The sequence below is a fragment of the Poecilia reticulata genome, chromosome 19 (genome assembly GCF_904066995.2).
Source record: "Poecilia reticulata chromosome 19, P_reticulata-male-v2, whole genome shotgun sequence".
Classification (NCBI taxonomy): domain Eukaryota; kingdom Metazoa; phylum Chordata; class Actinopteri; order Cyprinodontiformes; family Poeciliidae; genus Poecilia; species Poecilia reticulata.
Window position 1 is genome coordinate 7,856,492 of NC_088848.1, and position 22,358 is coordinate 7,878,849.

General features: G+C 38.4%; 3 protein-coding genes across 6 annotated transcripts; 1 reads left to right on the top strand and 2 right to left on the bottom strand.

The window, feature by feature from the left end:
- Positions 1 to 319: 319 nt before the first annotated feature.
- On the bottom strand, positions 320 to 2,027 carry ddit4 (DNA-damage-inducible transcript 4). Its single transcript, XM_008436898.2, has 3 exons — positions 1,888 to 2,027; positions 1,445 to 1,667; positions 320 to 1,354 (listed from the first exon to the last, which is right to left on the bottom strand). Exons 2-3 carry the CDS (start codon positions 1,620 to 1,622, stop codon positions 855 to 857), a joined length of 678 nt encoding a protein of 225 aa, XP_008435120.1. The 5' UTR covers positions 1,623 to 1,667; positions 1,888 to 2,027; the 3' UTR covers positions 320 to 854.
- A 2,249-nt stretch (positions 2,028 to 4,276) lies between these two features.
- Positions 4,277 to 7,113, bottom strand: anapc16 (anaphase promoting complex subunit 16). Its single transcript, XM_008436901.2, has 4 exons — positions 6,977 to 7,113; positions 6,512 to 6,665; positions 5,070 to 5,144; positions 4,277 to 4,724 (listed from the first exon to the last, which is right to left on the bottom strand). The coding sequence occupies exons 2-4, from the start codon at positions 6,651 to 6,653 to the stop codon at positions 4,615 to 4,617; spliced, it is 327 nt and encodes a 108-aa protein (XP_008435123.1). The 5' UTR covers positions 6,654 to 6,665; positions 6,977 to 7,113; the 3' UTR covers positions 4,277 to 4,614.
- An 11-nt stretch (positions 7,114 to 7,124) lies between these two features.
- On the top strand, positions 7,125 to 20,736 carry ascc1 (activating signal cointegrator 1 complex subunit 1). Of its 4 annotated transcripts, none has more exons than XM_008436899.3 (11): positions 7,125 to 7,256; positions 7,324 to 7,450; positions 7,833 to 7,935; positions 8,048 to 8,145; positions 8,230 to 8,408; positions 8,510 to 8,643; positions 9,365 to 9,484; positions 9,582 to 9,706; positions 11,506 to 11,579; positions 13,022 to 13,169; positions 18,524 to 20,736. In XM_008436899.3, exons 2-10 carry the CDS (start codon positions 7,339 to 7,341, stop codon positions 13,136 to 13,138), a joined length of 1,062 nt encoding a protein of 353 aa, XP_008435121.1. In that variant the 5' UTR covers positions 7,125 to 7,256; positions 7,324 to 7,338; the 3' UTR covers positions 13,139 to 13,169; positions 18,524 to 20,736. The 4 variants fall into 4 exon arrangements, with proteins under 4 accessions (XP_008435121.1, XP_081456668.1, XP_081456667.1 ...); XM_081600542.1 differs by having other exon boundaries at positions 7,167 to 7,256; positions 7,313 to 7,450; XM_081600541.1 differs by having other exon boundaries at positions 7,192 to 7,450.
- The last annotated feature ends 1,622 nt before the right edge of the window (positions 20,737 to 22,358 follow it).

Here is a 22,358-nt window from a genome sequence, read left to right on the forward strand (position 1 = left end):
CACACAACCATGCACACACACACTCACACCTAGGGAGAATTTGGAGAGGCCAATTAACCTGACAGTCATGTTTTTGGACTGTGGGAGGAAACCGGAGTACCCGGAGAAAACCCACGCATGCACAGGGAGAACATGCAAACTCCATGCAGGAAGACCGGGGTTGGGAATCGAACCCAGAGCCTTCTTGCAGCAAGGTAACAGCTCTACCAACTGCGCCACTGTGCAGCCCCTCCTCCACCTCATTCCATGAATCACCTAAATCTCACTCTAAAATGAACCACAAATACAAGAACATTTCAAAACACAGAAAGGATTGTTATAAAAAAAAAAACAATAATTTATTTGTGATCATGAAAGTACAAAAACAGTGCAACATTATGAAAATCTGAATATCAAATAAAGTTGAAAGCAATGAGGTTCAAACACACAACAGAAAACCGAATGAGGTTTGAAACCTTAGCTGTGGCTCGCAAATGCACAAGCACTGGCTGGCTTTAACTCTGGGAGTGTGAAGGATACCCCTAACACGATGGGCTGCAGTTCAATTCATTGACATGTTTACGGAAAAACAAAAAATAAATCTACAGAGATTCAAAGAATACAGCTAGCTGCCTGAACAAAGTTTCAATAGAAACTAAGGTTCACACTTTAATACTTGCAAAATGCCCGTTTACCAAGATGAAGCACAATGGTTAGGCTTAAAAAAAATAAAATGTTCCAAGTACCATAAACTTCAGGTCCTTTACAGTAGGAACAAAAGGCTACATTATGACAACGTCCATCCTTACACTTCAAAAGGCATCACATATTTGAAGTTCTAAGGCCTTTCTGTGAGTTTTTTCCCCCCTGTCCATTCAACATTCCTCTATGAGCAGCCCTTCAGAAGAATACAATTTCTTTTTAATCACGCGGAACCCAGTGCTAAGTTTTAGAGCTTGTCTCAGAGCTGGAGTGGAAGGAGACTTGGAGCTGAACAGTCCCTGGATTTTAGGCCACAGCCCGCCAGACTCTAGCCTCAGCACCAGAGTGAGCTGAAATGTGGGGACGAGATAAGGGTCCACGGATAGCTGTTCTATGCTCTCGCAGGCGGCCCCTTGCTCCACGCAGAGGTCGATGAGAGCCCCTCTTAAACCGCAGGGCTCGCTAGCTGCCAGGTGGATGAGCTCCTGTCCGATGTGCTCCAGAAGTTTCTCTGGAATGAGCAGCTTGGTACATCTCAACGCACAGTCTGAGTCTTTGGCCTCCCTTAGGCTCCGTGCAATGAGGTCCACCACTTCTTTCAGGATCGCTTCCTCCATTGGGTCAAAGAAAAGGTCATCGTTCGCAGGACACAGATCACTGGAGACATCAGAGCCTGCAGAGGAGAAGCAAGGAGTGAGCACTTTGAAGCTTTAAAAGAAAAACCTCCAACAGGATTTCAACAGATTTGGAAGGAAACGCTCACCTGAGTCTGAAAGATCACTCCTGCTGCCATTATTGGACCCTGATTCAATGCTGCTGTCGTTTGTGCTGAAATCAGCCAGTCTTTGGACCAGTTTCCCCCAGGACAGTCTTCTGGGACTGCTGTCCACTGGGGACGGAGGTATACTTCCAGCCTCTACTGGTGCAAAGACTTCAGGCATGTTTGTCCTCTCTTTAGTGTTCAACAGATGCGTGTCAGATTTCAACTGTTTTATGAGGAGACACAAAGACCACAAATTAACATAAGACTTCAACCACTTTTCCAAAAAAATACATGAAAAAATAAGTTAGAGATAGAAAATATGCCATCTTAATTACAATTAAAAAAAATGCAGACGTTTAAAGCTAGCAGCAGCAATACTTAAGCAGCTTAAGCTAGTCAAATTAGCTCTAATTTCAGCACAACTATCAAATATTAATACTTACAGGTTTGAAATAAAGCTGTTAAAGTGCGTAGTCGTTGCTTTTGTTGAAAAAAAAATGGAGTTATTCTCTAGAAACTTCCACCGTCCACTCCTCCGTCCCGTTCTTTCAGCAGCTGTCGAGCTCCGCAGTCTCTTTGCCCCTGCAACAATGCTTATATATGCCTTGAACGAGGCCACGCCCACTTTACCCCAAACAGCCAATCAAAAAGAGGGGCACGGCTTGTGAGCTGTATCTTGCCTGGTAACATGCCAGCAGAGAAGAAAGACAAACAGGAGGAGAAAGAGGTTTAGAGGGAGGGGTGGCTTAAACCCCACTGTAGTGGAAATGTACAGGGACTTGTCTGGGCATACAACCGTCATATAGCGGTTCTTTTGTATAGCATCCTCAATAGGCATCCATATGCTCTTTTTTGCTGTTGTTGTTTGGTGCATTGGCAGCCATAAAAGCAAAGGATAAAGTCCATGCAGATCTGCCAAAGGCTGGTTCAGGGCTGCAGTGTACAGTACATTACGTCACCTGTTTTTCTCTCAAGCATTACATCAGAATTTTTTATCTGATCCGCAGCGATGCAAACACGCAATAAGCTGCATGATATAAATGTGAACATAAATTAAAAGCAACATGTTAAAGAGGCCACCATTTATTCACCTCATCAGTAAGCATATTTATTCTCAGGCTAAAGTGTTGATGATATCTTGACACATTTGTTTCAGATCTACAAACCAATGAGACAAAGGGGACCAATGCAAGTATAAAAGGTAGTTTTCAAATTGACTTTATTTATGAAGGGAAAAACTATCCAACCTGGCTCAGTGTCAAGAGGTCATTATTTTTCTTTCTGAAGTCATAAATTAACTATGATTACCACTAAGTTATGATTGCTATTCGATCTGGACAGCACAGATATAACTTCTAGATGCTAACAACAAGAAGTAGGTTTGAAGGTCTCAAAAAGCAGCATGTCATGCCTCGATATGCTGGTAACCAGGCTACCAGTTTGCATCAACTACTGATTCAGGAGGCGATACAAAAAAACCCCCAGAACATCTAACGCAAATCTCATTTGTAAGTGTTCCTCATTCAACAATAAAAAGAAACTGTGTAAAAATGGCAGTGTAACAATCAGGGGCTGCTTTGTCACTTCAGTCCTTGAACAGTTTGCCTTAACTAATGGAGGCAGGATACTCCGTAATACCACAAAGTCCTAGGGAGAATTTCTATCAATCAGTTTGTAATCTTAACGTACAAGCCCACCTCTGAGTGAGTCACAAATAATAACCTCAAAATTAAAGTTTTGGTATGTTCTAGTAGTCAATGTGTAAACTTAATTTTATGGAGATACTGTACCTATTCTGCACAGGTCATTCATGCTCAAATATATCCTAATGTTTGACTTAAAACTATATTTCCCAGAGAGTTATACCAAAGTTCTTCCAAAAGAGTGTAAAAAAACTGTTTTAAAACTGAGTTGCAACCAGGTTCCTGGGATAACTACTTAGTCACAAATACCTTCATTCCCCTCAGAAAATTGCCCTTTAATTCAGGTTAGCTGTGATATTAAATGTTCCTTGACGGTTCTGAACATTTAAGTGTGACAAAAGAAGCGAAAACAGAAGAAATCTGGAGTGAAACCCCCGCAACACTGTAGGACCAGATCATAAAAAGTTGAAATGTGGGGGAAATGGATATATATGGGTGCAGAGATGTGTGCATGAACACATACAAGCAACAAAGAACAACAATTAGGCATTAAAAAGAGGCTGTGTAGCCTCGGTGCAAAAATAATTGCGATTGTGTCACTCCTGGGTGAGCAAACTGTACATACGCAGTACAGTTAGTTCATATAGTTCTGGATAACCGCCAGACGTATGCTATGCTGTTTCACGTGCGTAGGCGTGGAATAATGTGTACTTTGCAAGAGAGGAAGTGAAAGTCACATGTAGGCACATGGTGTTCTGAAGTAGATGTTTTTGAATTATGCTAATAAAGCCAAAAATTTACACACAAAAACAGTAAAGTTTTCATACTTGAAAACTTTTTAAAAAAAGAAGAAAACTATCCAGGCAACAACTGCGAGAGTGCTCTGGATCAAGCTCGTTGTAGATGAAATCTAACCAGCAGCTGGAGGCGTGTCCTGCACTGGCCAGGGCCGGGCCAGAGGACAGTATGTTCTGTGCATTCCCGGCCTTCATTTGGATGAAAACAACCGCTCGGAGTGATCTGTGTGTACTTTCTCGCTGTAAACACAGAAAGCTGCACGAAAACAACAGCGGTGCTGTACGTCAAACTTTGGCACGTTCGTGAAGCAGGAAATCAGTTACCAGATGAGAGAGAGCTTAAAACTCAGTGAAAAGGATTAATAAGAACAAACTACGCAACACCAAGCATGTCAAGAATCCGTTTTATTAGTCTAAATGAGATGAAAGACCTATTATGACTGTTAAATAATATTACAAGTTGAGTAGTTATAAGATTAAGCTGAAAGGTATTTTAGTTCAGGTGGTACACATGATTGGAAATAGGTTTAAAAAAGGTAAACACAAAATTGTGCAAAATATGAAACAAAAACATCTTACGTTCAACATGTTGAAATAACTTTTAGTTCTATGTTACAGTGTAAACTCTTACAGACAAGAAGTATCACATGTGAGACAGAATAAAACATTTCCTCTCGTCTTCATTCTGTTTGGCTGATTTATTCCACAAAAGGCATCTGAATGACTTTGACTAGGACGGTGTGAATCCCAGTAGTTGCTCTATTGGTTTGTAACGCCATTCGTCTGCTTCTAGCTCTTCCACAAGGCTCGCGAGTTTCTCCATTCGAGATGCTTGTTGATCTGAAAGAACAAACAGGTTACTTTAGTACCATATCAAGTTTTATTAGGCTAACCTAAAGGAGCTCAAAGTAGTGGAAAACAGTGCTGTTGCCACATTAGACCAAAAGTTAAGACTTGAAAATTTGATGCCTACAGTATTGACTCATGTTGGTTGAATATATGTCACATTTTTCAAAGTTCTATTTGTACAAGAAAGTAGAAAAAGAGCAAGTTTCTTCCATTTCACAATTGTGCACACTCGTTTGAGGCAGACACTTAACCAAACAGGAACACAGAGGCTTGTGGTTTTAGTAAGTCAAAATTTGGAAATATGAAGAAGTTTAAGGAGTATGAACATGGGCTTACCTTGCTTAACCTGCTTTAGCGTGGAGGCAACTTGGTAGCTGAACACAGACTCGCATAAAAATCTGTCAGAGCCATCTGAAAATAGAAATAGCATTAAAAAGGTGCAGCATGATCAAAATTTATATTTTCAGGGCTTTGTGATAAATGAGAATCTCGACTGCAGGCAGTTCAGTATTAGCACCGTTTTGTTTATGTATATATATATATATATATATTTTTTTTTTTACTCTTGTTTATTATTGAAAAATGTAAGGTCGGCCCTGCAAGCTCTGTAATCTGTAAGGCAGTATAGATTTTCAAAATCTTGATATACTTTCAGCATCAGTGCTGCCGTCACAAAACGGCACACAACCTTTGCCCAGGGCACTGATGTCACTCTAAAACCCTGACAGCTTTGCTTTTGGACACGTTTCAGAATGGTCCGTTTTGTATTTGGTTCAGAGGAAACTACGTCCGCTTCTTCAAAAGAATATCTGTGTTGTTGATCTGATACAAAGATGTCTTTATTGTGCAATTTTCAATCCAAGATAAGCTTAGAGAGACCGATAGCTTATCTGGACAGGGTTAACGTTAAGCTTTTTGACCGAGTAAACTTTAGAAGTAAATTTGATTACTTTGCAACTACAAACTACGTCTCTACCAGGTTTGCATACCCGGAGACTGTCAATTTGGTTAATTCTTCTTTGCAGATGAAGCTCAGTCAGAGAGTGTCTGTAAAGATCAATCTTTAAGTCTTGCTGCAGATTCTTAGTTAGATTTAGAGTTTTGATCAAGCTGTTCAAGGTTTCAACCTTGAAGCCTAGAAGCCAAGGCTTCTAGAAGCCTAGAAGCTTCTAGAAGGTAGAAGCTAGAAGCCTTCTAGCTTGAAGCCACTAGAAGTTTCAGCAAAACTTCTAGTGGCTTACTTCTTACCACTCCTCTGTATAGGCCAGATTTGTGAAGTGCATGACTAATAGTTGTCATTTTGACAGATTCTCCCACTTTGCAGCACATTTGTTCCCTATCCAGTCAGATTTGCAGCTGTGATACACTTTTTTCCCCCCTATTTGATGGATTTAACAGTGCTCTCTAAAAGCTTAGAATTTGCAATGGGTTCTTTTAATTGCAAATAAATGAATACCTGTATCATGTTATCACATATAGACAACTTTGTGTTGAGGAAATCCACATTCTGACTTAAAATGTGGAAAAGTGCAAGGGGGTGTTTCAGGGATAGCAAATTCACCATGTCTTGTTTATGGGGGTCAGTTTATGAATGCAACTTTCTCCTCTGCAAATAATCATTTGGAAATCATTGAATTGTTATTATTTTCCCTGTTGAATTAATCCATCTTGCTCATTATATGAAAATATATTTCCCAAAACAGTGTTTATTTTCCGTCAGGATCAGCCCATGCTATCACACAGCTAAAAAAAAAAAAAAAGACAACAAACAAACGTACCTTCCATCATTTCCCCAGCTCCTTTCGGATAAGTGTAGAGAACTTTCCTGGGAGGGATGAGCTCTGAAGCGCTGAATCCAGAGCCTGTTACCGAGCTACCGCTTACACCTCCCGCAGAGGAGGACGAAGAAGACGCTGCCATTGCCTTAGGAAGCTGCCAAGCACATACCAAAACGTCAACCAAGCCTTTATTCATCATGGCTAAATTATAAAGTGTATGCAGAGCAACAACGAATCAATCACAGTGCAAGCTACAATCAGTCTAACCATCTTTATTATGTATATGAGTCTAACCACATCACAAACGTAAAACCGTTTGTTTTAGTTTCAAAAATGCATTCCGATTCAGCTATCAGAGCAGCTGGTAGGAAAGCTAACTGTAGCCATGGAGCGAATGACCACTCGACGTAGATATTTCTCCACACAATGCAATCAGCTCAGATGTTCTAAATAGTAAAACCCTACCGTAATTTTCCAGATTGTTCGGCTTTATTCGTACGCAGTTTAGTCCTCGGTGTTTGTTTAGCCGTCTGTAATTTACGTCAAAAGAGGGTTGCCATTTTAAAAGATGTCACAACAATCTGAATGGTTCAGTTCTATAATGTTCCAGGGAGCTCGTTCCGTTTACATGTTATGTAGATCTGTACACACCTTACCGTAAATTAGCGGAAAGTGTCGTAAAGCGATTTACCAGCTAGCATACGTGTATGACTTGCTACTTTGAAGTTGTAAACAAAATTTGAAGGTAATTTTCACGAAATTTTGATTGTTTTCTGTCACTTTATGTTAGTATTTTAACAGTTTTAATTTAGGTTTGGTAGCAACCAATGGATGTTCTACGCCCACCGCTTATCAAGATAAACGGCAGAATATATCGAAGAAACATAGTTAAAGAAGAACACTATGAAGAAGAAGATTTCTCGTACATGGGACCATCTGGTTAGTAAACATTTGACAGGTTTCATTATTTTGTCGTTCTTCAACCACAAACAAACGTGTATTTTATTGGGACTTTATGTGATAGACCACGATGACCAGAAAGTACATTCAGACTTAGCACAAGTTCCTTGTACAAAGTATCCACTCAAAAAGACCAAATATAAAGGCATGCCTCAGCTTCATTATCTTGAATACTGTATTTTGTGTTGGTCCCCACATAAATATCGAAAAAGTACGTGAGTGATTTTAATTAGAACAAATGTGTAAAAAAAAAAAGAAAAGTAACCATGTGTATATAAATGGTTTTGCAAGGAACTTCAAATGTCTACTGTTGCTACTAGTTTGTTTTGCAAAAACCAACTCCATGTTTGTATGATTGAAGAGAGTGAAGCTCTGGAAGAGGATGAAACCTGTGACAGCCACGTCATTGAACAAACAGATAAGGGATACCGCTGTGCCATTGATGTCCCGAGTGTTCTTTACAAGTAAGCTGTGAAAAAATAGCTCCCCCTTCAGCTTGAAAAGAATAACATTTTTGTGTAAGCATTGGTGTACTGTGCGTATGGTGTGCATTGTTTTTATTTTGTTGTTGTATAGATATATCATTGGGAAAAAAGGAGAAACTCGTAGACGTCTTGAGTTTGACACCAAAGCCTCAATCAGCATCCCGAAACAAGGAATAGAAGGACAAATCGGTGAGGATAAATATCAAATCAGGTCATTCTGAAACTAATTTACCTACAAAATATCTCCTCCTTTTGCATTTCTTTTGCTTTTAGTTATCACTGCCGCCCAAAAAGCTGCAGTTTCCTCTGCCGTCACTCGAGTAGAAGTCCTGGTGGAGAGTTTCCGAAAGAAACAGCCCTTCACTCACTTCCTGTCTTTGCCTTTGAATGACTCCAAAGTTCAAGAGGGATTCCAGACATTTAAAGCTGAGGTGTTGCGACAGTGTTCACAGGTGCTCCTGACAAATGCAAACACCATGGGGACCAGTTGAAGTAGTATAAAATTGTTGCATTGCGTGATAACGAATAAATCACGTGTCACCTACTTTTGCAGGATCACAGAGTGGAGGAAAGCATCTTTCAAAACCCTGCAAAGCTTCATTTGACAATTGGCACCCTGGCTCTGTTAAATGACGCAGAAGTGAGAAAAGCCTGTGAACACCTCCAAGAATGCCAAAGATTTATCAGGTAGAGGCTTAAAAAAAAATTACTTCATCATGCCAGGCTTGACACTGTGATGAATTTGGAAACACAAACACATTTCAGATAACAGTAAAATTACTCCTTAAAAGATTAATCAGAATTTTTTTTCCACTGATTTAAAGCTCAGACAAATGAGTTCAGCTTTAATCTTAAATCTGAAAGTTGCACTAAATCATGTGAAAATCATGGTGTGATTTATTTGTGCTGTAGAAAAGTGTTTTTCCAAATAATGCTTAAAAACGGACCAACAGGCATTGGCTGGTGTGAACTCTTGGTATGAAAACGTTAAAGAAAATGTAAAAACCAAAAAGCATATAATGATCTAATTGGCTTTATTGCAACCAGAAAAGCAAGAGTTAAAATGAAATCATTCAATATTTTGATTATTGTAGCTATATTTGTTGTGTATACATTTATTTTTTGTTATTCTGAGTTTAATACATAGACTTAGGCAAAATATAATATAAACACCCAGGAAATTCAGTTTTTTTTTTTACTTACTGCACAGAATATTATTCCTTTTTTTTTGGAGGAGGGGCCTACAACTTAGGTCACTACAGCACGTTCTTTGGCGTCTAATTAAAAGGCCTTTAAAGAGGTGAAATGGCTTGACAGAAAGTTTAATCTCTTTTGAATCTAATGTCTTAAAACGTTTTATAGATGCTGATTTTGAAAACTTTATTAATTAGTTTTTGCATTCCATCAGGGACATCACTAAAGGAAAGCCTCTGCCGTTGGAAGTGACGGGTATAGAGTACATGAATGATGATCCAGCCATGGTGGACGTCTTGTATGCCAAAGTCGGTGTTAAAGATGGATCTGACAGGTTTGTATTCCAAAGAAAAAATGTTTTCAGTGAGCTTCTGATTTTTTTTTTTTTTTTTTTTTTTTAAAGTTTTACCTTAACTTTTTCCTCTCTGTAGGTTGCAGATGATTGCAGATCGGCTGGTGGAGCATTTTGTCTCTGCAGGGCTGATGGTCAGGGAGTGGGACAGAGTGAAGCTGCACGGTACTGTCATGAACACGCTGTTCAGAAAGGACACCACAGGTAAATATTATGAGCACCGTCTGGTGACAGCTTGATTCTCTCTCGGTCATTCACTGCTCTCTATTAACAAAACGGTTACAGAACGTGTAAACGTGCAAAAAGGTTTAAAATTCATCCTCCTTTCTGTGCATAACTTTTGCCACCAGTTTGAAATTTGCCGTGGTTCAGCTGAGATTTTTTTTTTGTTTCTTGTTAAACGTTTTGTCAGAATCCGTCGGCATCTGGGACGTGTGGAGACTTCTTTCTTTCTTGTATCCACATTTTTAACTTCTCTCATCCGCTATATTTTTACCTCAACGTCAGTAAAAGTACCTTGAATGCATCTGTGTGAGGTGGATTTTAAAGCACCTAATACAGCCGTAGTACACACCTTGTGAATGTACCCCAACAATTTCTTAAATGGGTTCGTAGTCAGGTATATGCACGTTTTGTTACCACACTTTGACCTTCCACTCAACTTTCCAGAGATGTACTTAGATACGAGTCTCAGAACATCAGGCTTTTTTTTTATATAACAAAGTTTTTCCCAGAATTAGTTATAACAAGTTCATAACATTCAATTTCTGTTTTTAAAATTCTTTCTCCAGTAGTCTTATGTAATATTCAAATTTTCTAAGAAACTTAATTTGATTTGCGGTTTTCATTAGGTGTAAGAATTAATCACCAAAATAGCAGAAACATTTTAAAATAATCCATTTACGTGCAATGAATCTATAAATGAGCTCCACTGGTTGAACTGAATTACTGAAATAAATTAACTTTTTTTTTTTTAAAGATAATCTAATGTATTCAGACACTCCTGCATGTAGTTTGTTATTTTAGCTTGATGTGACTCTTAATTCATAAAGACGTGATTAAAAAGAAAGTTTGTTGAAGAGTTGCTTTTAAGATTTTTTGTGTGATTTTTGTTGCCCCAGGCTTTCTGAAAAGCAGCGTTTCATGAGATGATGTCCTCAGGACGTAGATCACATCTTCTCTACTTGACAACAGCTGGTCATGAATGGAACAGCAGCTTTTCAATAAACTCAGATGTGTAGACATAAAGTGGTATTTTAAGGTCACACATGAGGTTTTCTGTTTTATCAGTTAGTGTTACGAATATACCCAACTGAAACTGTGAGAACATTCAGGAGAAAGTGACCGAAAATGACCACCATTGATTCAAAAATAGGATATTTGTGATTTATCTTTTGTCTTAATAGACCTCAGCTAACCACGAACCGGAAAAAAAGGAGAACTGCTTAGATCATTATATTTGTCCCTTTTTTTAAAATGTTTTATTTTTTTTCCGGAACATACTTTTCCAATGTTCCCTTATTATCTTTTGGCTCAGATCGGAGTTGCAGTGACCACAAAGCTGAGCCTCAAAACAATTAGAACAGCTAAATTGCCCAGAGAGGAATCAGGGAGGTACTTCTCTGTTTGGCCTCAGAGCTGTGTACGTGCACAGAACAGGGTGCTGCTTTCCAGCTACTCTCACAATGCCTTCATTCATTTTGCTGATGGATCCCGTCCAGCAGCGGTTCTCACATTCGCACCGGACTGACCGACAACAACACCGCGCACAGCAAAAGCGGTCTGCCACTGCTGACCATGTTTACGACCACAATGTGCAAACCTCAGCGGCCGCTGCTCTCCCCAGTCCTCGCTTTCGCAATACCATTTATAGCAAACGAAGTTACCTTGACATTCGCTGGGTGCCGTCGGAGCTGCGAGTAAACATGTTTATTGCTTCTTCCGAGATAACTTATCAAAGTGTTTTTGCTTTTATTGTCTGTTGGTCTGTGGTGTTTTTCCAGTTGAGAACAGGGGCGGAGCAGGAAAACAAGCCACAAGTGAAAGAGAGGCTTTTGATGCCAGGAACATATTAAAGGTTAGACCCATTTTACATCCAGATTAATGCAGAAGTGTTTGTAATGTGGTATTGGATTCTCTTAAATTTACACCAAGCCATATGGGTGATTACATAAATTCCTGTTTTAAAAAAAACCTACAAAGACATGAACCGGGTACATATGCTGTCTTTCAGCACCTGCAGATGTGTTGTACTTTAATGCATTAATAGGATTGACATTTTCTCTGCTTTCAGAGGCCCATAAGAGCTTGGTAATGAACAGCTCTGTAAAACCCGGTTTTGTTGTTTTGGCAGAGCAGCTCGTTGCCTGGCCTCACTTCTGTCAACTATTTTCAAAATGTTCTCTGATTTAAGGCTCTGAGTGAAATAATACTCGCTTCAAAGGTCACAGTGTTCAGTTTATTTATTACCACATTTAGTCCTTCTTGTACCGTTTTTGATGGTGTGGAGAATAGGGCTGCAGTGATACAATAATCTCACGATACGATACACGATATTCTGCTCACGATACGATATATATTGCGATATTCAGCAACTGATACAATTCAATACACTTTTGCGATTTTCTGAAAGATTTTAGAGGGACAGAGTGATTTTGGTGACATTTTGTGACTGTTGTAGAGTTGGATTGGATTAATTTAACTGAAAACTGATTCAAAGCACCAACTACACAATACCTGGCTCTGGTTGGACATGGACACAGACTTAAAGTCGACAGCTGGACAAAATGAATCAAAGAAGTGGTGAGAAAACATGTTTCTTTTAATTGAAACAGTACAAACTGCAGCTTACATCCATTTGTAAAGTAAATAAAGTGCACCAAGTACCCTGCTCTGAATAGTCTGATACCTTTTTAACCTTGACACTTGACATCTGAAGGAATCACTCTAAGCCTGATGACCGAATCACTCTCCCGGCGAAGCAAGCAGTGAGTGAGCAAGGTGACAGTTGCATGTTACGATACTTGCGGATGAATATCGATTTTTTTCTAGGAAAGAAAATATCGATATATATATATATATATATATATATATATATATATATATTGCAAAATCGATATGGGTATAGAGATCCATTTTACTCTGATTCTCCTGAAAAAACTCCAATATAATCCAGTTTGTTAGAACATAAATGAACAGTGGAATCATGAAGACTTAAGGACATGGCAGACTTGTCAGGTACGAAGAGGTGAAAAAGTTTAAAGCAGGACTGGATTATAAAACAATAATTCAAGGTTTTATTGGTCTAAAAGAGCGACGTTCAACCAGGTTTGTGTCATATAAAATATAAGTGAATACATTGTAACACAATGAACTGTGAATACTTTTGCTAAGCACTGTAGATGACAAGAAATATTTTTGTTTGACCTCTAACAAGTCTGTCAAAATAGTTTTTTTTTTTAAATGAAAATGATGATATTTAAAGTCTGAAAACATTTTTTTTTTTTGCTTGTGTTTCAGAAATTTGCTAATTACAGTTTTGGAGAGTTTGAGCTGAACACTGTCCAGCTGTCACAGAGGTACTCAACAGACTGCACCGGATACTACTCATCTGCTGGGAGCATAAGCTTCTCGTGACCTTTATCCCAGCTGAGCGTAATATTCTGAGGTGGGTGAGAACATACTTCTGGAGCAGCAGTTAGCGACTCTGACCGCTAGGTGGCAGCATGTATTTGCTTTTATTTGAGCATAGCTTTTCAGGCATGAATTTGCCAAACGTATCAAATGTAAAATACAATATTTTTTAAATAAAAGGCAATCAGAAGAAAACATGTGCATAGCTTGCACCTACATAAAATATGTACTTTTGCATTAATCATATTTTGTGTTATGATCTTGAAGATGGAAAAGATGAATTTTTGCAGAAGTAGAGTTGCTGTTGACAGTAAAGTGATTTTATCCTGAATGGGCACCATCTTTGTTGTTTTACAACAGAATAAAAATAAATACTCAAGCATTTTGTAGTTGATGAAGGTGACACTGAACACTTTGAAGGAAAATAAACGTCCTGAGTTGTGGCAGAAAGCTGTTTATAGTCGTCGAAACAGTCTGACTCGGTATAATGTCATCCTCACACCACTGAATGTCATAACCCCTTGTAGCACACATCCTTTCACCTCACTGAATGTGTTAATGCTTCACGCATGATTTATTGCACTAGGCAGTCTTTCTTTTTATACCCCATCTTTCTTTTTAAGGAGCCACACAAACTGCTGCAACTTTGCTCCCTGTGACTTCTGTCGAATGTGTCACTGAATACAAACGTCAGACAAAGAGCAGGGCTTCTTGTTCGTTCCATTTTTTTTTTCTCTCTCTCTCGCCTTCCCCTCAGCTGGTGGTTCTCTCTGTTTAGCATGCAGGAGCGTGATCGCCGAGCGGCCAAAAGTTACACCAGTAAAGTCTGAGGGCTCTCTTTGTTCACTATGCCATCCTGTGCTGCCCGTTTTAGCAGCGGCTCGACTAGTTTACCTTCTCCTCTTCTGTCCACAGTCATGGTCATTTTGTCTGTTTGCTCAGCGGCGTAAAATAAAACATATTTATTCAGACCAACAAAGAGACCTAATTATGCACACTTACTCTCCAGACAGGATGTTTGTTTCTGGTTCAAGAGTGCATATCTAGTGTAGCACCACTTCCAGGTAACACATGCATAAAGGTTTTTCCCACGTAGGGCTGAGTAAATAGATCTCAGGTGTACACAAAGGGAAAAGAGGAGCGACACATGATTTGCAATTTAATGAAATGTTTGAGGACTGTGTATTCTCGTCTGTTTTGGCAGGGACATGATTAATGATGAGTTCTACAGATGTAACATCTCATATTTTGTGTTATTGGTTGAAAAAAACAACAACAAAAAAACGGAGAACATTCAAATACAGTTTCGTCTGACATTTTGGAATCTTTTTTGCAGAAAGTCTGTCTAATTGGCATGATTTTCTTATTTTTATGTGAGACTAAATTTTTCTACTTGGTTGCGAGCTACCAATCCTTAATGATTTTTCCCACGGTTTTAAATGAGACTCCGGAAAGGAATCTGGAATGACTGGCATTTTCACTGATTGCTTAGAGTGTAAAGTTTGACAGAGAAGCCACTTTCCCAATCATTGCTGCACACTGCAGGATAGCTAGCCTAATGAAAGCCACTCTGTTTTTTTTCTTCAGTTGCAAGAAAGTCAAATTTGGGGACTTGAAAAGATTTTCAGTCATGTGAAATACAGAGAGTGGTGTGTAAATCTAAAGGACCACAAAAACATTTTTATCAACCAACAAGCAGCAGCTGACTGCAGGCATTGACAGCCCACTGTGTTCTCCACCTGAGCAGATAGCCCAGCTGATTAACAAGCTAATAGAAGCTTGGTAAGCTTGTGCTATTTGATGAAATGCAGAAAGAAAAAAATAGATGATGTTCTGCACAAAAAGCATTTGGAAAAAAAAAATATACAAAATTTAGTGTCTGGTCATTCTTTTCTTTTTTTTTTCTGTTTGATAATGTTTATGTATCAAAATCACAATAACTGTAACATTCATTTTGATGCAGTTGGCAACAGTTAAATATTTTTTCTTTGATTGAAATAAAAGCAGTTAAGTTGTGTACACTTTTAGATTTTTGTGCTAATCGTGACATTTTCACTGAATGGTGTCATACTGTAAGGATTCTAATCTACTGTTTTTGAGCAAAAGCTTCAGTTTTTCTAACTTCCTGCCTCACCTGGCTGTGCAGCAGTGCTAGCATGCACTTGCACATATATTTTCCTTACTACCCCCTTTCGTATTAGGGGTACAGTTAATTTTGCATATATTTGATTGTATTTTTTTTTCATTATATAATTCCTAGATACTTCTTTATTAACTTATTTATAATTCTTTAGGCATCTGTGAGTTCATTTTGTCTCATTACTGCAGATATAATTTAGGTGGGATAGTTACCAAAGGGAATGAAAGCAGTTTTGGGTTTTCAGGAAGTATTGGCCAAACAATTGTTTTGCACCAAATTAGGTCTTGTTTTCGTCCTTGTGAGTATTGCAAGTGAAAACGTCTCATTCCTGTGCATACATTTGTACAAGTCCGCACTCACATGTAATAACATGTCATTATTCCTTTATTTGTCACCAGTGCAGATGGCTGTGCCAAGAATATTACAGTGCAGTATGTCAAGCAAGCCTCATGTCTGATCTATTACAGCAGACACTCACTCACCAGTTTTGACAACACAAGTCTTGTTGTTTCTGGAAAGCTCTGACTCAGTAGACTGTAACGCGTTCTTCACGCTTTTCATGTTTTAATACATTCGGCACGCTGATCCGAACCAGTCCTTACATATGTAATATATTTAATCCTTCGCTGTGATTTCTGTCAAACGTGAACAGTGACATCACTTTATCTGTGAGTTTTTTTGTAATGTTTTGTCTCATCTGCGAATCTGTTAAAAATGACATAACTGGTCACCGGCATCTGTGCGATTGCGCTTGCTTACGCACAAGCCAAGATGCGTGGTTTCTGTCGCTGACACGTCTCACCCTAATTAGTCAGTTTTGTTCTTCCTGCGGTGGGAAGCTCCACTAAGACCTCCAAAATCTGAGGACGAGCTTGAGCAGCTTTCAAAAAGCTGTATAAATTAGATCTCTGTGTACTGTACTTGTTCCTTTTGATCTACGTCCCTTTTTTCTGAAGTTTTAATGAGGCGGAAGATGTATGTTTTAATAAAATATTTGTTTGTGTGGGGATATGCGCAAAAGCTACTGTACAAACTTCTTATGCCTTTTGAACTTTTTTTATTTTTCTTTCTCTCACAGTCACGATGATTTGAAAAATGTAAGTAAAGCAATTTAACAAAATAGGATTACTTAAACTATTTACAATTTTCTGCTTATTTTCATAGCTATGCTTTTATATCAGTTACTTTGAGAGGAAACACTGTGTTCTGTTCTTAAGGCATCTTTCACATAGGAAAATTATTAGTGGCACACCGCCTCCAACCTTTATGTGTAAATAAAAGAAACTCTAGAAATGTACTGAAAAAAGCTGTGCTATATAATTCCCAACCTGGCAAAAATGATTGCAAATCTAAAATTCAAAAACACAAATGTTCATAAACTTATAGATGCGATCAGAAAGCTGAAAGTTCAATTTGGTCTGAAATATCTCTTTCTCTGATTCATTGCGACCAAATCAAAGTTTTTCCAATTTGGACGCAACAAAATAATACAACAGAGCTTCATTTTCAACAGCTTCCTTTTGTAGATTTTACTCTCTACCGTTTTAAATTCACGCTAACCGCTGTGTCAGTAACCGGTGTTACAGCCTTGATTGACAGTCAAGGCGAGAGGGGTGAGAGGGCAGGTGATTCATACAGCAGCCAATCATTCAGAGTGCTGAATCTGAATTTCATGCAGAGAGGCCTCCTGCAGCTGTCCGCATGCTTTTGATGCTGCAATCATGTTTATTGGAAAGTGTTTAAACACAAAGTGCAGCAGCTTTTGTTATAATTCATTCTTCACAATAACTGTTGGAAGACGAGGCAGAAGGCAAACTGGTCCCCTTTCATGGTTTGTTGCTTTATGCTTTGAAATGTTTGCAGTTCCGAAGATAAATCAGCATTTTGGATCAGTTTTGGTTGAGAATACAGAAATCTACATTTCCTGCTGCAAATTCTCTGATCAGACGCTGTGAAGTTATACGCATTTGATTTCCTTTGGCATCCTTTTTAAAATTAATTTTATCATGAAAACGTTTCACACACCACCTGAAATCGTTCACCATCATTACAATGGTGACAACCGGTATCTGGTGCTGATGCAGAGAACAGCCCACTCATCAATTCTGAGCTTGTTTCGGACTGCTGGGAGTGTTCTCCTCTAACGGGAAAGCTATAAAAACACTTCAGTGCAGGAGTTACAGGGCTGTTACTGGAAAAGAAGCAATGCCTCGTGAGGATCGTCGTTTTTATCCTTCAGTTGAATTTTCTTTTTACTCTTCCTGGCAATGTGCTTCAGTGGTATCCTCGGCTCTGCAGTTCACCATCAAATAAAGACAAAAATGTTGCTCCGGCAGGTATTCCCACAAGATCGGCAGCTGTGTTTTTGCTCTCGCAAGCAAAGTACTAAACCGCATGGCTAGGAAGGGGAAACAATCCAAATATGTTGTTGATTGTTGTTGACGCATTTGCATGAGGGTAATTAAGCTCAGGCTTGAAGCACAGTTTTGTTTCTTTGTAATCCTAAAGTTAAAGTGCTGTGGCTTTGTCACACATAATGCAAAAAGAACATTTCCCAGAGGTGATCATGTTTAGCAGTTCAAGTGTAAGCGAGCTTCTGTTTACTCTGCGTTTAATTGGGGGGAAACTGCTGCACTTTCTCCCACATCTGCTGCTGTAAGCTGCCTGCAGTGTGAAAAACAGCCGCTTCAGTGCTCAACCAACAGTGGCAAACGGCTGTCACATTGCTCTCAACTAACTTTGCAGTCTTAATAGCTGTGTGACCCAGTTTGAATCCCATTGAATCGAATCCATATGCATTTCTAGCAGCTTCATTTACAGTTCTAAGTCACTTGAGATTACTTATTAAATGCCTCCAGATGTGGCTTATTCACTCCCCCTACATTCGAAATAACCTCTGATGGGATTTTGGATTGGGGATTTTCATCTCGGGCTAGACTGACTTTTTTCTCATGCAGACTGTTTTTTTTTTTAGTGTTTGGGTTCAATTATCAGAATGCAGCTTCCTCAGATTGAGAGACTCAAACTTAGTATGTCGTAGTTGAATATGCTCCTTCATCCTGCTTTCTGCAAAAGTATTCTTACCCCGTCAACTTTCGTTTCATGACATTATGAAATAACATTTAATGGATTTTAGTTGATATACCCATAAGGTATATCAACTCAATGAAAAACTGAGATTACTTGTAGATTAGTACAAAATCAATAGCTTTAAAGTGCAAACGTTGATGATTTTCTTTGTGTTCCAGGTCTTCGCCGGACAGAAAATGATGCTGACCAAGCCCCAACAGATCCAAGCAGCGAATGGAAACATGCAGGCAAACTGTTTGCTTCCCCGCATTGCATTCCCTCACAGCTTTCCGTAATCATCTGCTGTTTACCAAGAATTCTTGAAGAAATCCTCGGAGCTCTTTCACTGTGTGACAATACGAGCGGCTGTGATAAGCTGCGCGGCTCATCAGGACTCTTTAGACTCGCATGTGTTGTTTGCATTTGTAATACGACGGGAATATTTCCAGATAAGAAAGGCTTCAAACTGCGCTGCGTACCGCCTTGTCTGATGTTAATAAAAAAAAAAAACATTTCCCAGCTTCTGCTGCTTCTGTGAAAACTCAATAAGCTTAGTGAAGGGTGGACTGGGTTTATTAATGTGCATCAGTTTGGGGAGATGAACTGGCATCAAGTCAATCTCTTTATTCTTGAACTCAGTCTGACAAACATGACTCCTATCTGCAGATGTAAACCATGCGGCGCTTTCATGACTAAAATAAAAAGCAGCCGCAGTTTCTGTTTTGATGGATGTGAGCAAAGTTTTTGCCAAAGACGATCACAGACCAGTTTGAGGCGGTAACATGATGTTCAGTTGCACATGCACATAAAAATGGCTAAAAGTACAGAATTTGGACCGTTAAAAAACTGATGCCTGCATGTTGTCGACACTTATGGATCAGATTTAAAGAGTAAATCTGATGACTGCTTTTATTGCACTGATGTGCAATATCAACAAAGTTGGTTCATTCACTTTGACTTGAATATATGACAGTGACATGAAAAGTATGGAATTTAATAGTCATGTGGTTCTTAATCGTGGTCTGTTGAATTTATCTTATGGACGTACTGTCGGTTCACAACAAATGTCAATTGGTTCCTATTTATAGGAATGTATAGTCCGATCAGTCACATTGGGAGATTTAAATTCAATTACATAAGTTCGGTTTAGTTCTTTGTGGGATGATACGGTGCAGCCAAATATTGAAACTGGTAAACAGATTTCTATCCGAGGAAGCCCAGCCAATCGCATTGAGTCTTTGTACTTAATGCGATGGGATATATGTTCTTTCAATCAAGACTGATGAACCCATTTTTTCCAGATAAAGAAGAATTTATTAAAATGTTGCCATTTTGTTGAGATAGTCAATAAGGATTGCAGAGTGGAATTAACCAATGTTTTATGGATCATTGTGATTCTCTTTCATGTTTCCCCTTCTGCCTAAAAATATGTTTAGAGACATCTGGTTATTTAATTTAACCTGATATGAATAAATACTTCAATAACCTGAAAATTCACCTTTATTGTTGAAAGTGTAATAACCTTGCAAATGTGTTAATTAGCCATTTTTAAAACATTTGCCTCTAGGGTAATATAATATGTACATGCCTCTAAAAACATGTGATGTGTTAAAACAGCGCAAAACCGAGTTACTAAATCAAACCTGTGAGTATTTTTTATAGATTATTTTTTAAACAACTTTACCTTGCATTCAATAATGAAGTAGTGATTTCAAGAGTTCAATGCAAATTAAATGTGAAATAACTGCGCTGTTTCCAAAATCTCTTTTTGCTGTACTCAACTGATGTAAAACTTGCAAGAGCAGCAGAAGCTATTTATTGATTAATGCAGTGACAACCTGTTAATCACTTTGCTGGATTTTGAAGTCCTCGTGAAAAACATTCCTCACAATATTTGCTAACTAAGCAATCAACAGCAAAAAAGTAAAGATTTTTGAGGTTCCATACAGAATGATCTGCAGTATTATTTTACACAAATGGTGCTGATTTCATTTTTGGTATCTGAAAACATTAATCATACCCCTCAAGCTTTTCCACATTTTGTCACCACTGTCATATTTTTAAAGATTTAGGACACCCAGATCATAGATGAACTTATAAGTCTGAGTATAGCCTTTCTTAGATTTATAAACATTCCCCCGTCTCCACATTAGATGCTGTAGGGACCAAACAGGTAAACCTGTAAGAGCCCTTGGCAATACTGTGGCTTCTCATTCCTAAAACCTGCTTTGTAAGATGATTTAACAGCTTAGAGTTTATCATAAACATGTTTTCTCAGCTTTTCCTGCTCTGAAGCATTTCCCTCAGGAAACATTTATTGCTACGGTAAAAACAGAGGTTTCTCAGTAACATTTAAATTCACAAAGAGTAAAAAAAAAAAAAAAAAAAAAAAGCCCATGAAAAAGTGACCCAATTCAGATGTGCGATCGTTAATCATCAACGTTTAGCATTATGCTTCGGTTAATGCACCCTTTTAACTTGTCACGTTATATTTCTCATGTACACACTGCTTGCTTTACACTTGGAGATATTTCTCCTCTTGTCCTTGCTTCCCTGCTCTGCAGCTCTGCATGCTCGTACAAAAGAAGCACACATTTGCCACATCGACAACTTTGATGCAAGTGTCAAGAGTTAGTTCTGCCAGCTAAGCAGCATGACAGAAATGTGATCCTGCCCCTGGCTACTCAACCTTGGCCAATACCGGTAACCCTAAACTTAAATGAATCCGAGCAGAGAGGGGTGCTGGATTAGGTTTATCGTCATAGGGGATGAAACGCAGAGAAGAGGAGAGGGCATGCAGAGTTAAGAGAAGCAGCGGGAATGACGTGGGGAGACTCGGAATGATGTGCAGGTACAGTAAATCTCTGTGGGTCATAAATTCTGGATAAAAAAAAGACCGGATGTAATAAATTTTTCATTCGCTCGGCTCCATACTCTAAATCTCCACACTATTTGGTACAGTGGGGCGAAATCCTAATCAAACATTGCTGTCGGACAGCAAATGTAATGAACTTTCGTTCCCCTCAAAATTAACTTTCAGTATAGTTTCGGTAAAGTGTATTTTTTTAGTTGCCTCCTCAGAATTTGCATTTAAAGAACCACGCTTGCAACAAAAGTAATCTCGTATGTGGTTACATTTTAGAAAACGTACATTCGAAACACTGCTGACATAGAGCGACCCAGCTTGGGTCAAATGTGGACCGGTCCAGTCCTGAGCTGGTTTTACACCACAAGATTGGGCTCTAGGTCTGACCCAACATACAGAACCTAAACATAGGTTAATAAAAATTATAATCTGCATAAGAAAACAAGTAATATGTTGGTTAAATTAAGTTTAAGTCAGTGTTACTTATTTTTTAAATGAACTGTATACTGTCTTATAAGCCTTTTAATAATAAACAGGTGAATCTGAATACCAAAATTCATTCTCGGTTTAAAATGCAGTATGACATAATGCATATTTTTGCCCTAGAAGGCACATCTTTGCTTATAACTCCAAAGTGACATTAATAAACAATGCAATGGAATTTAAATGACAAATAAATATATAGCTGCTTGATTTGTAAATACTGAGTTTTATTGCCAACTGCTACCTCTTATTATATACACAATAAAACTTTTATTTAAACAAAAAAAAAACAGTTTAAAATTGTTGCTTTGTACGCAATACTACATAAATATTGCAGTGAATAGTCTATTCTGGGTGTTTGATCAGTTTTGTGGTCAAAGTGTGAATATTATTATACAGATTTGGCCAGCTATGCTGATCATGAACTTTGATTTAAAACCCACGTGAATTAACAAACAAAGCACTAACCAGAAAAACACCCAAAGGGATCCATTGTCACTTTGGACAATTTTCATATATTTACAGCTCTCTCAGCTCTCAAGTGGATAAAAGATAAATGTTAGAATTGTACTTTACTAGATTTCTCTCAGAAAGCTAGGTTTTACACAGCATGCTACCATTTCCTGGAAAACAAAACAAAAAAGACATTCCCACTGTGTTTTTAT

Bases quoted from the DNA above. Each gene is read 5' to 3' on its own strand.
- ascc1 (XM_008436899.3), top strand. From the start codon at position 7,339: ATGGATGTTCTACGCCCACCGCTTATCAAGATAAACGGCAGAATATAT. The intron at 8,644-9,364 runs GTAGAGGCTTAA...GCATTCCATCAG, and splicing joins GAATGCCAAAGATTTATCAG to GGACATCACTAAAGGAAAGC. The intron at 9,707-11,505 runs GTAAATATTATG...GTGTTTTTCCAG, and splicing joins GTTCAGAAAGGACACCACAG to TTGAGAACAGGGGCGGAGCA.
- ddit4 (XM_008436898.2), bottom strand. From the start codon at position 1,622: ATGCCTGAAGTCTTTGCACCAGTAGAGGCTGGAAGTATACCTCCGTCC. The intron at 1,355-1,444 runs GTGAGCGTTTCC...TCTCCTCTGCAG, and splicing joins GAGTGATCTTTCAGACTCAG to GCTCTGATGTCTCCAGTGAT.
- anapc16 (XM_008436901.2), bottom strand. From the start codon at position 6,653: ATGGCAGCGTCTTCTTCGTCCTCCTCTGCGGGAGGTGTAAGCGGTAGC. The intron at 5,145-6,511 runs GTACGTTTGTTT...TTCTATTTTCAG, and splicing joins AGCTGGGGAAATGATGGAAG to ATGGCTCTGACAGATTTTTA. The intron at 4,725-5,069 runs GTAAGCCCATGT...TTGTTCTTTCAG, and splicing joins GCTAAAGCAGGTTAAGCAAG to ATCAACAAGCATCTCGAATG.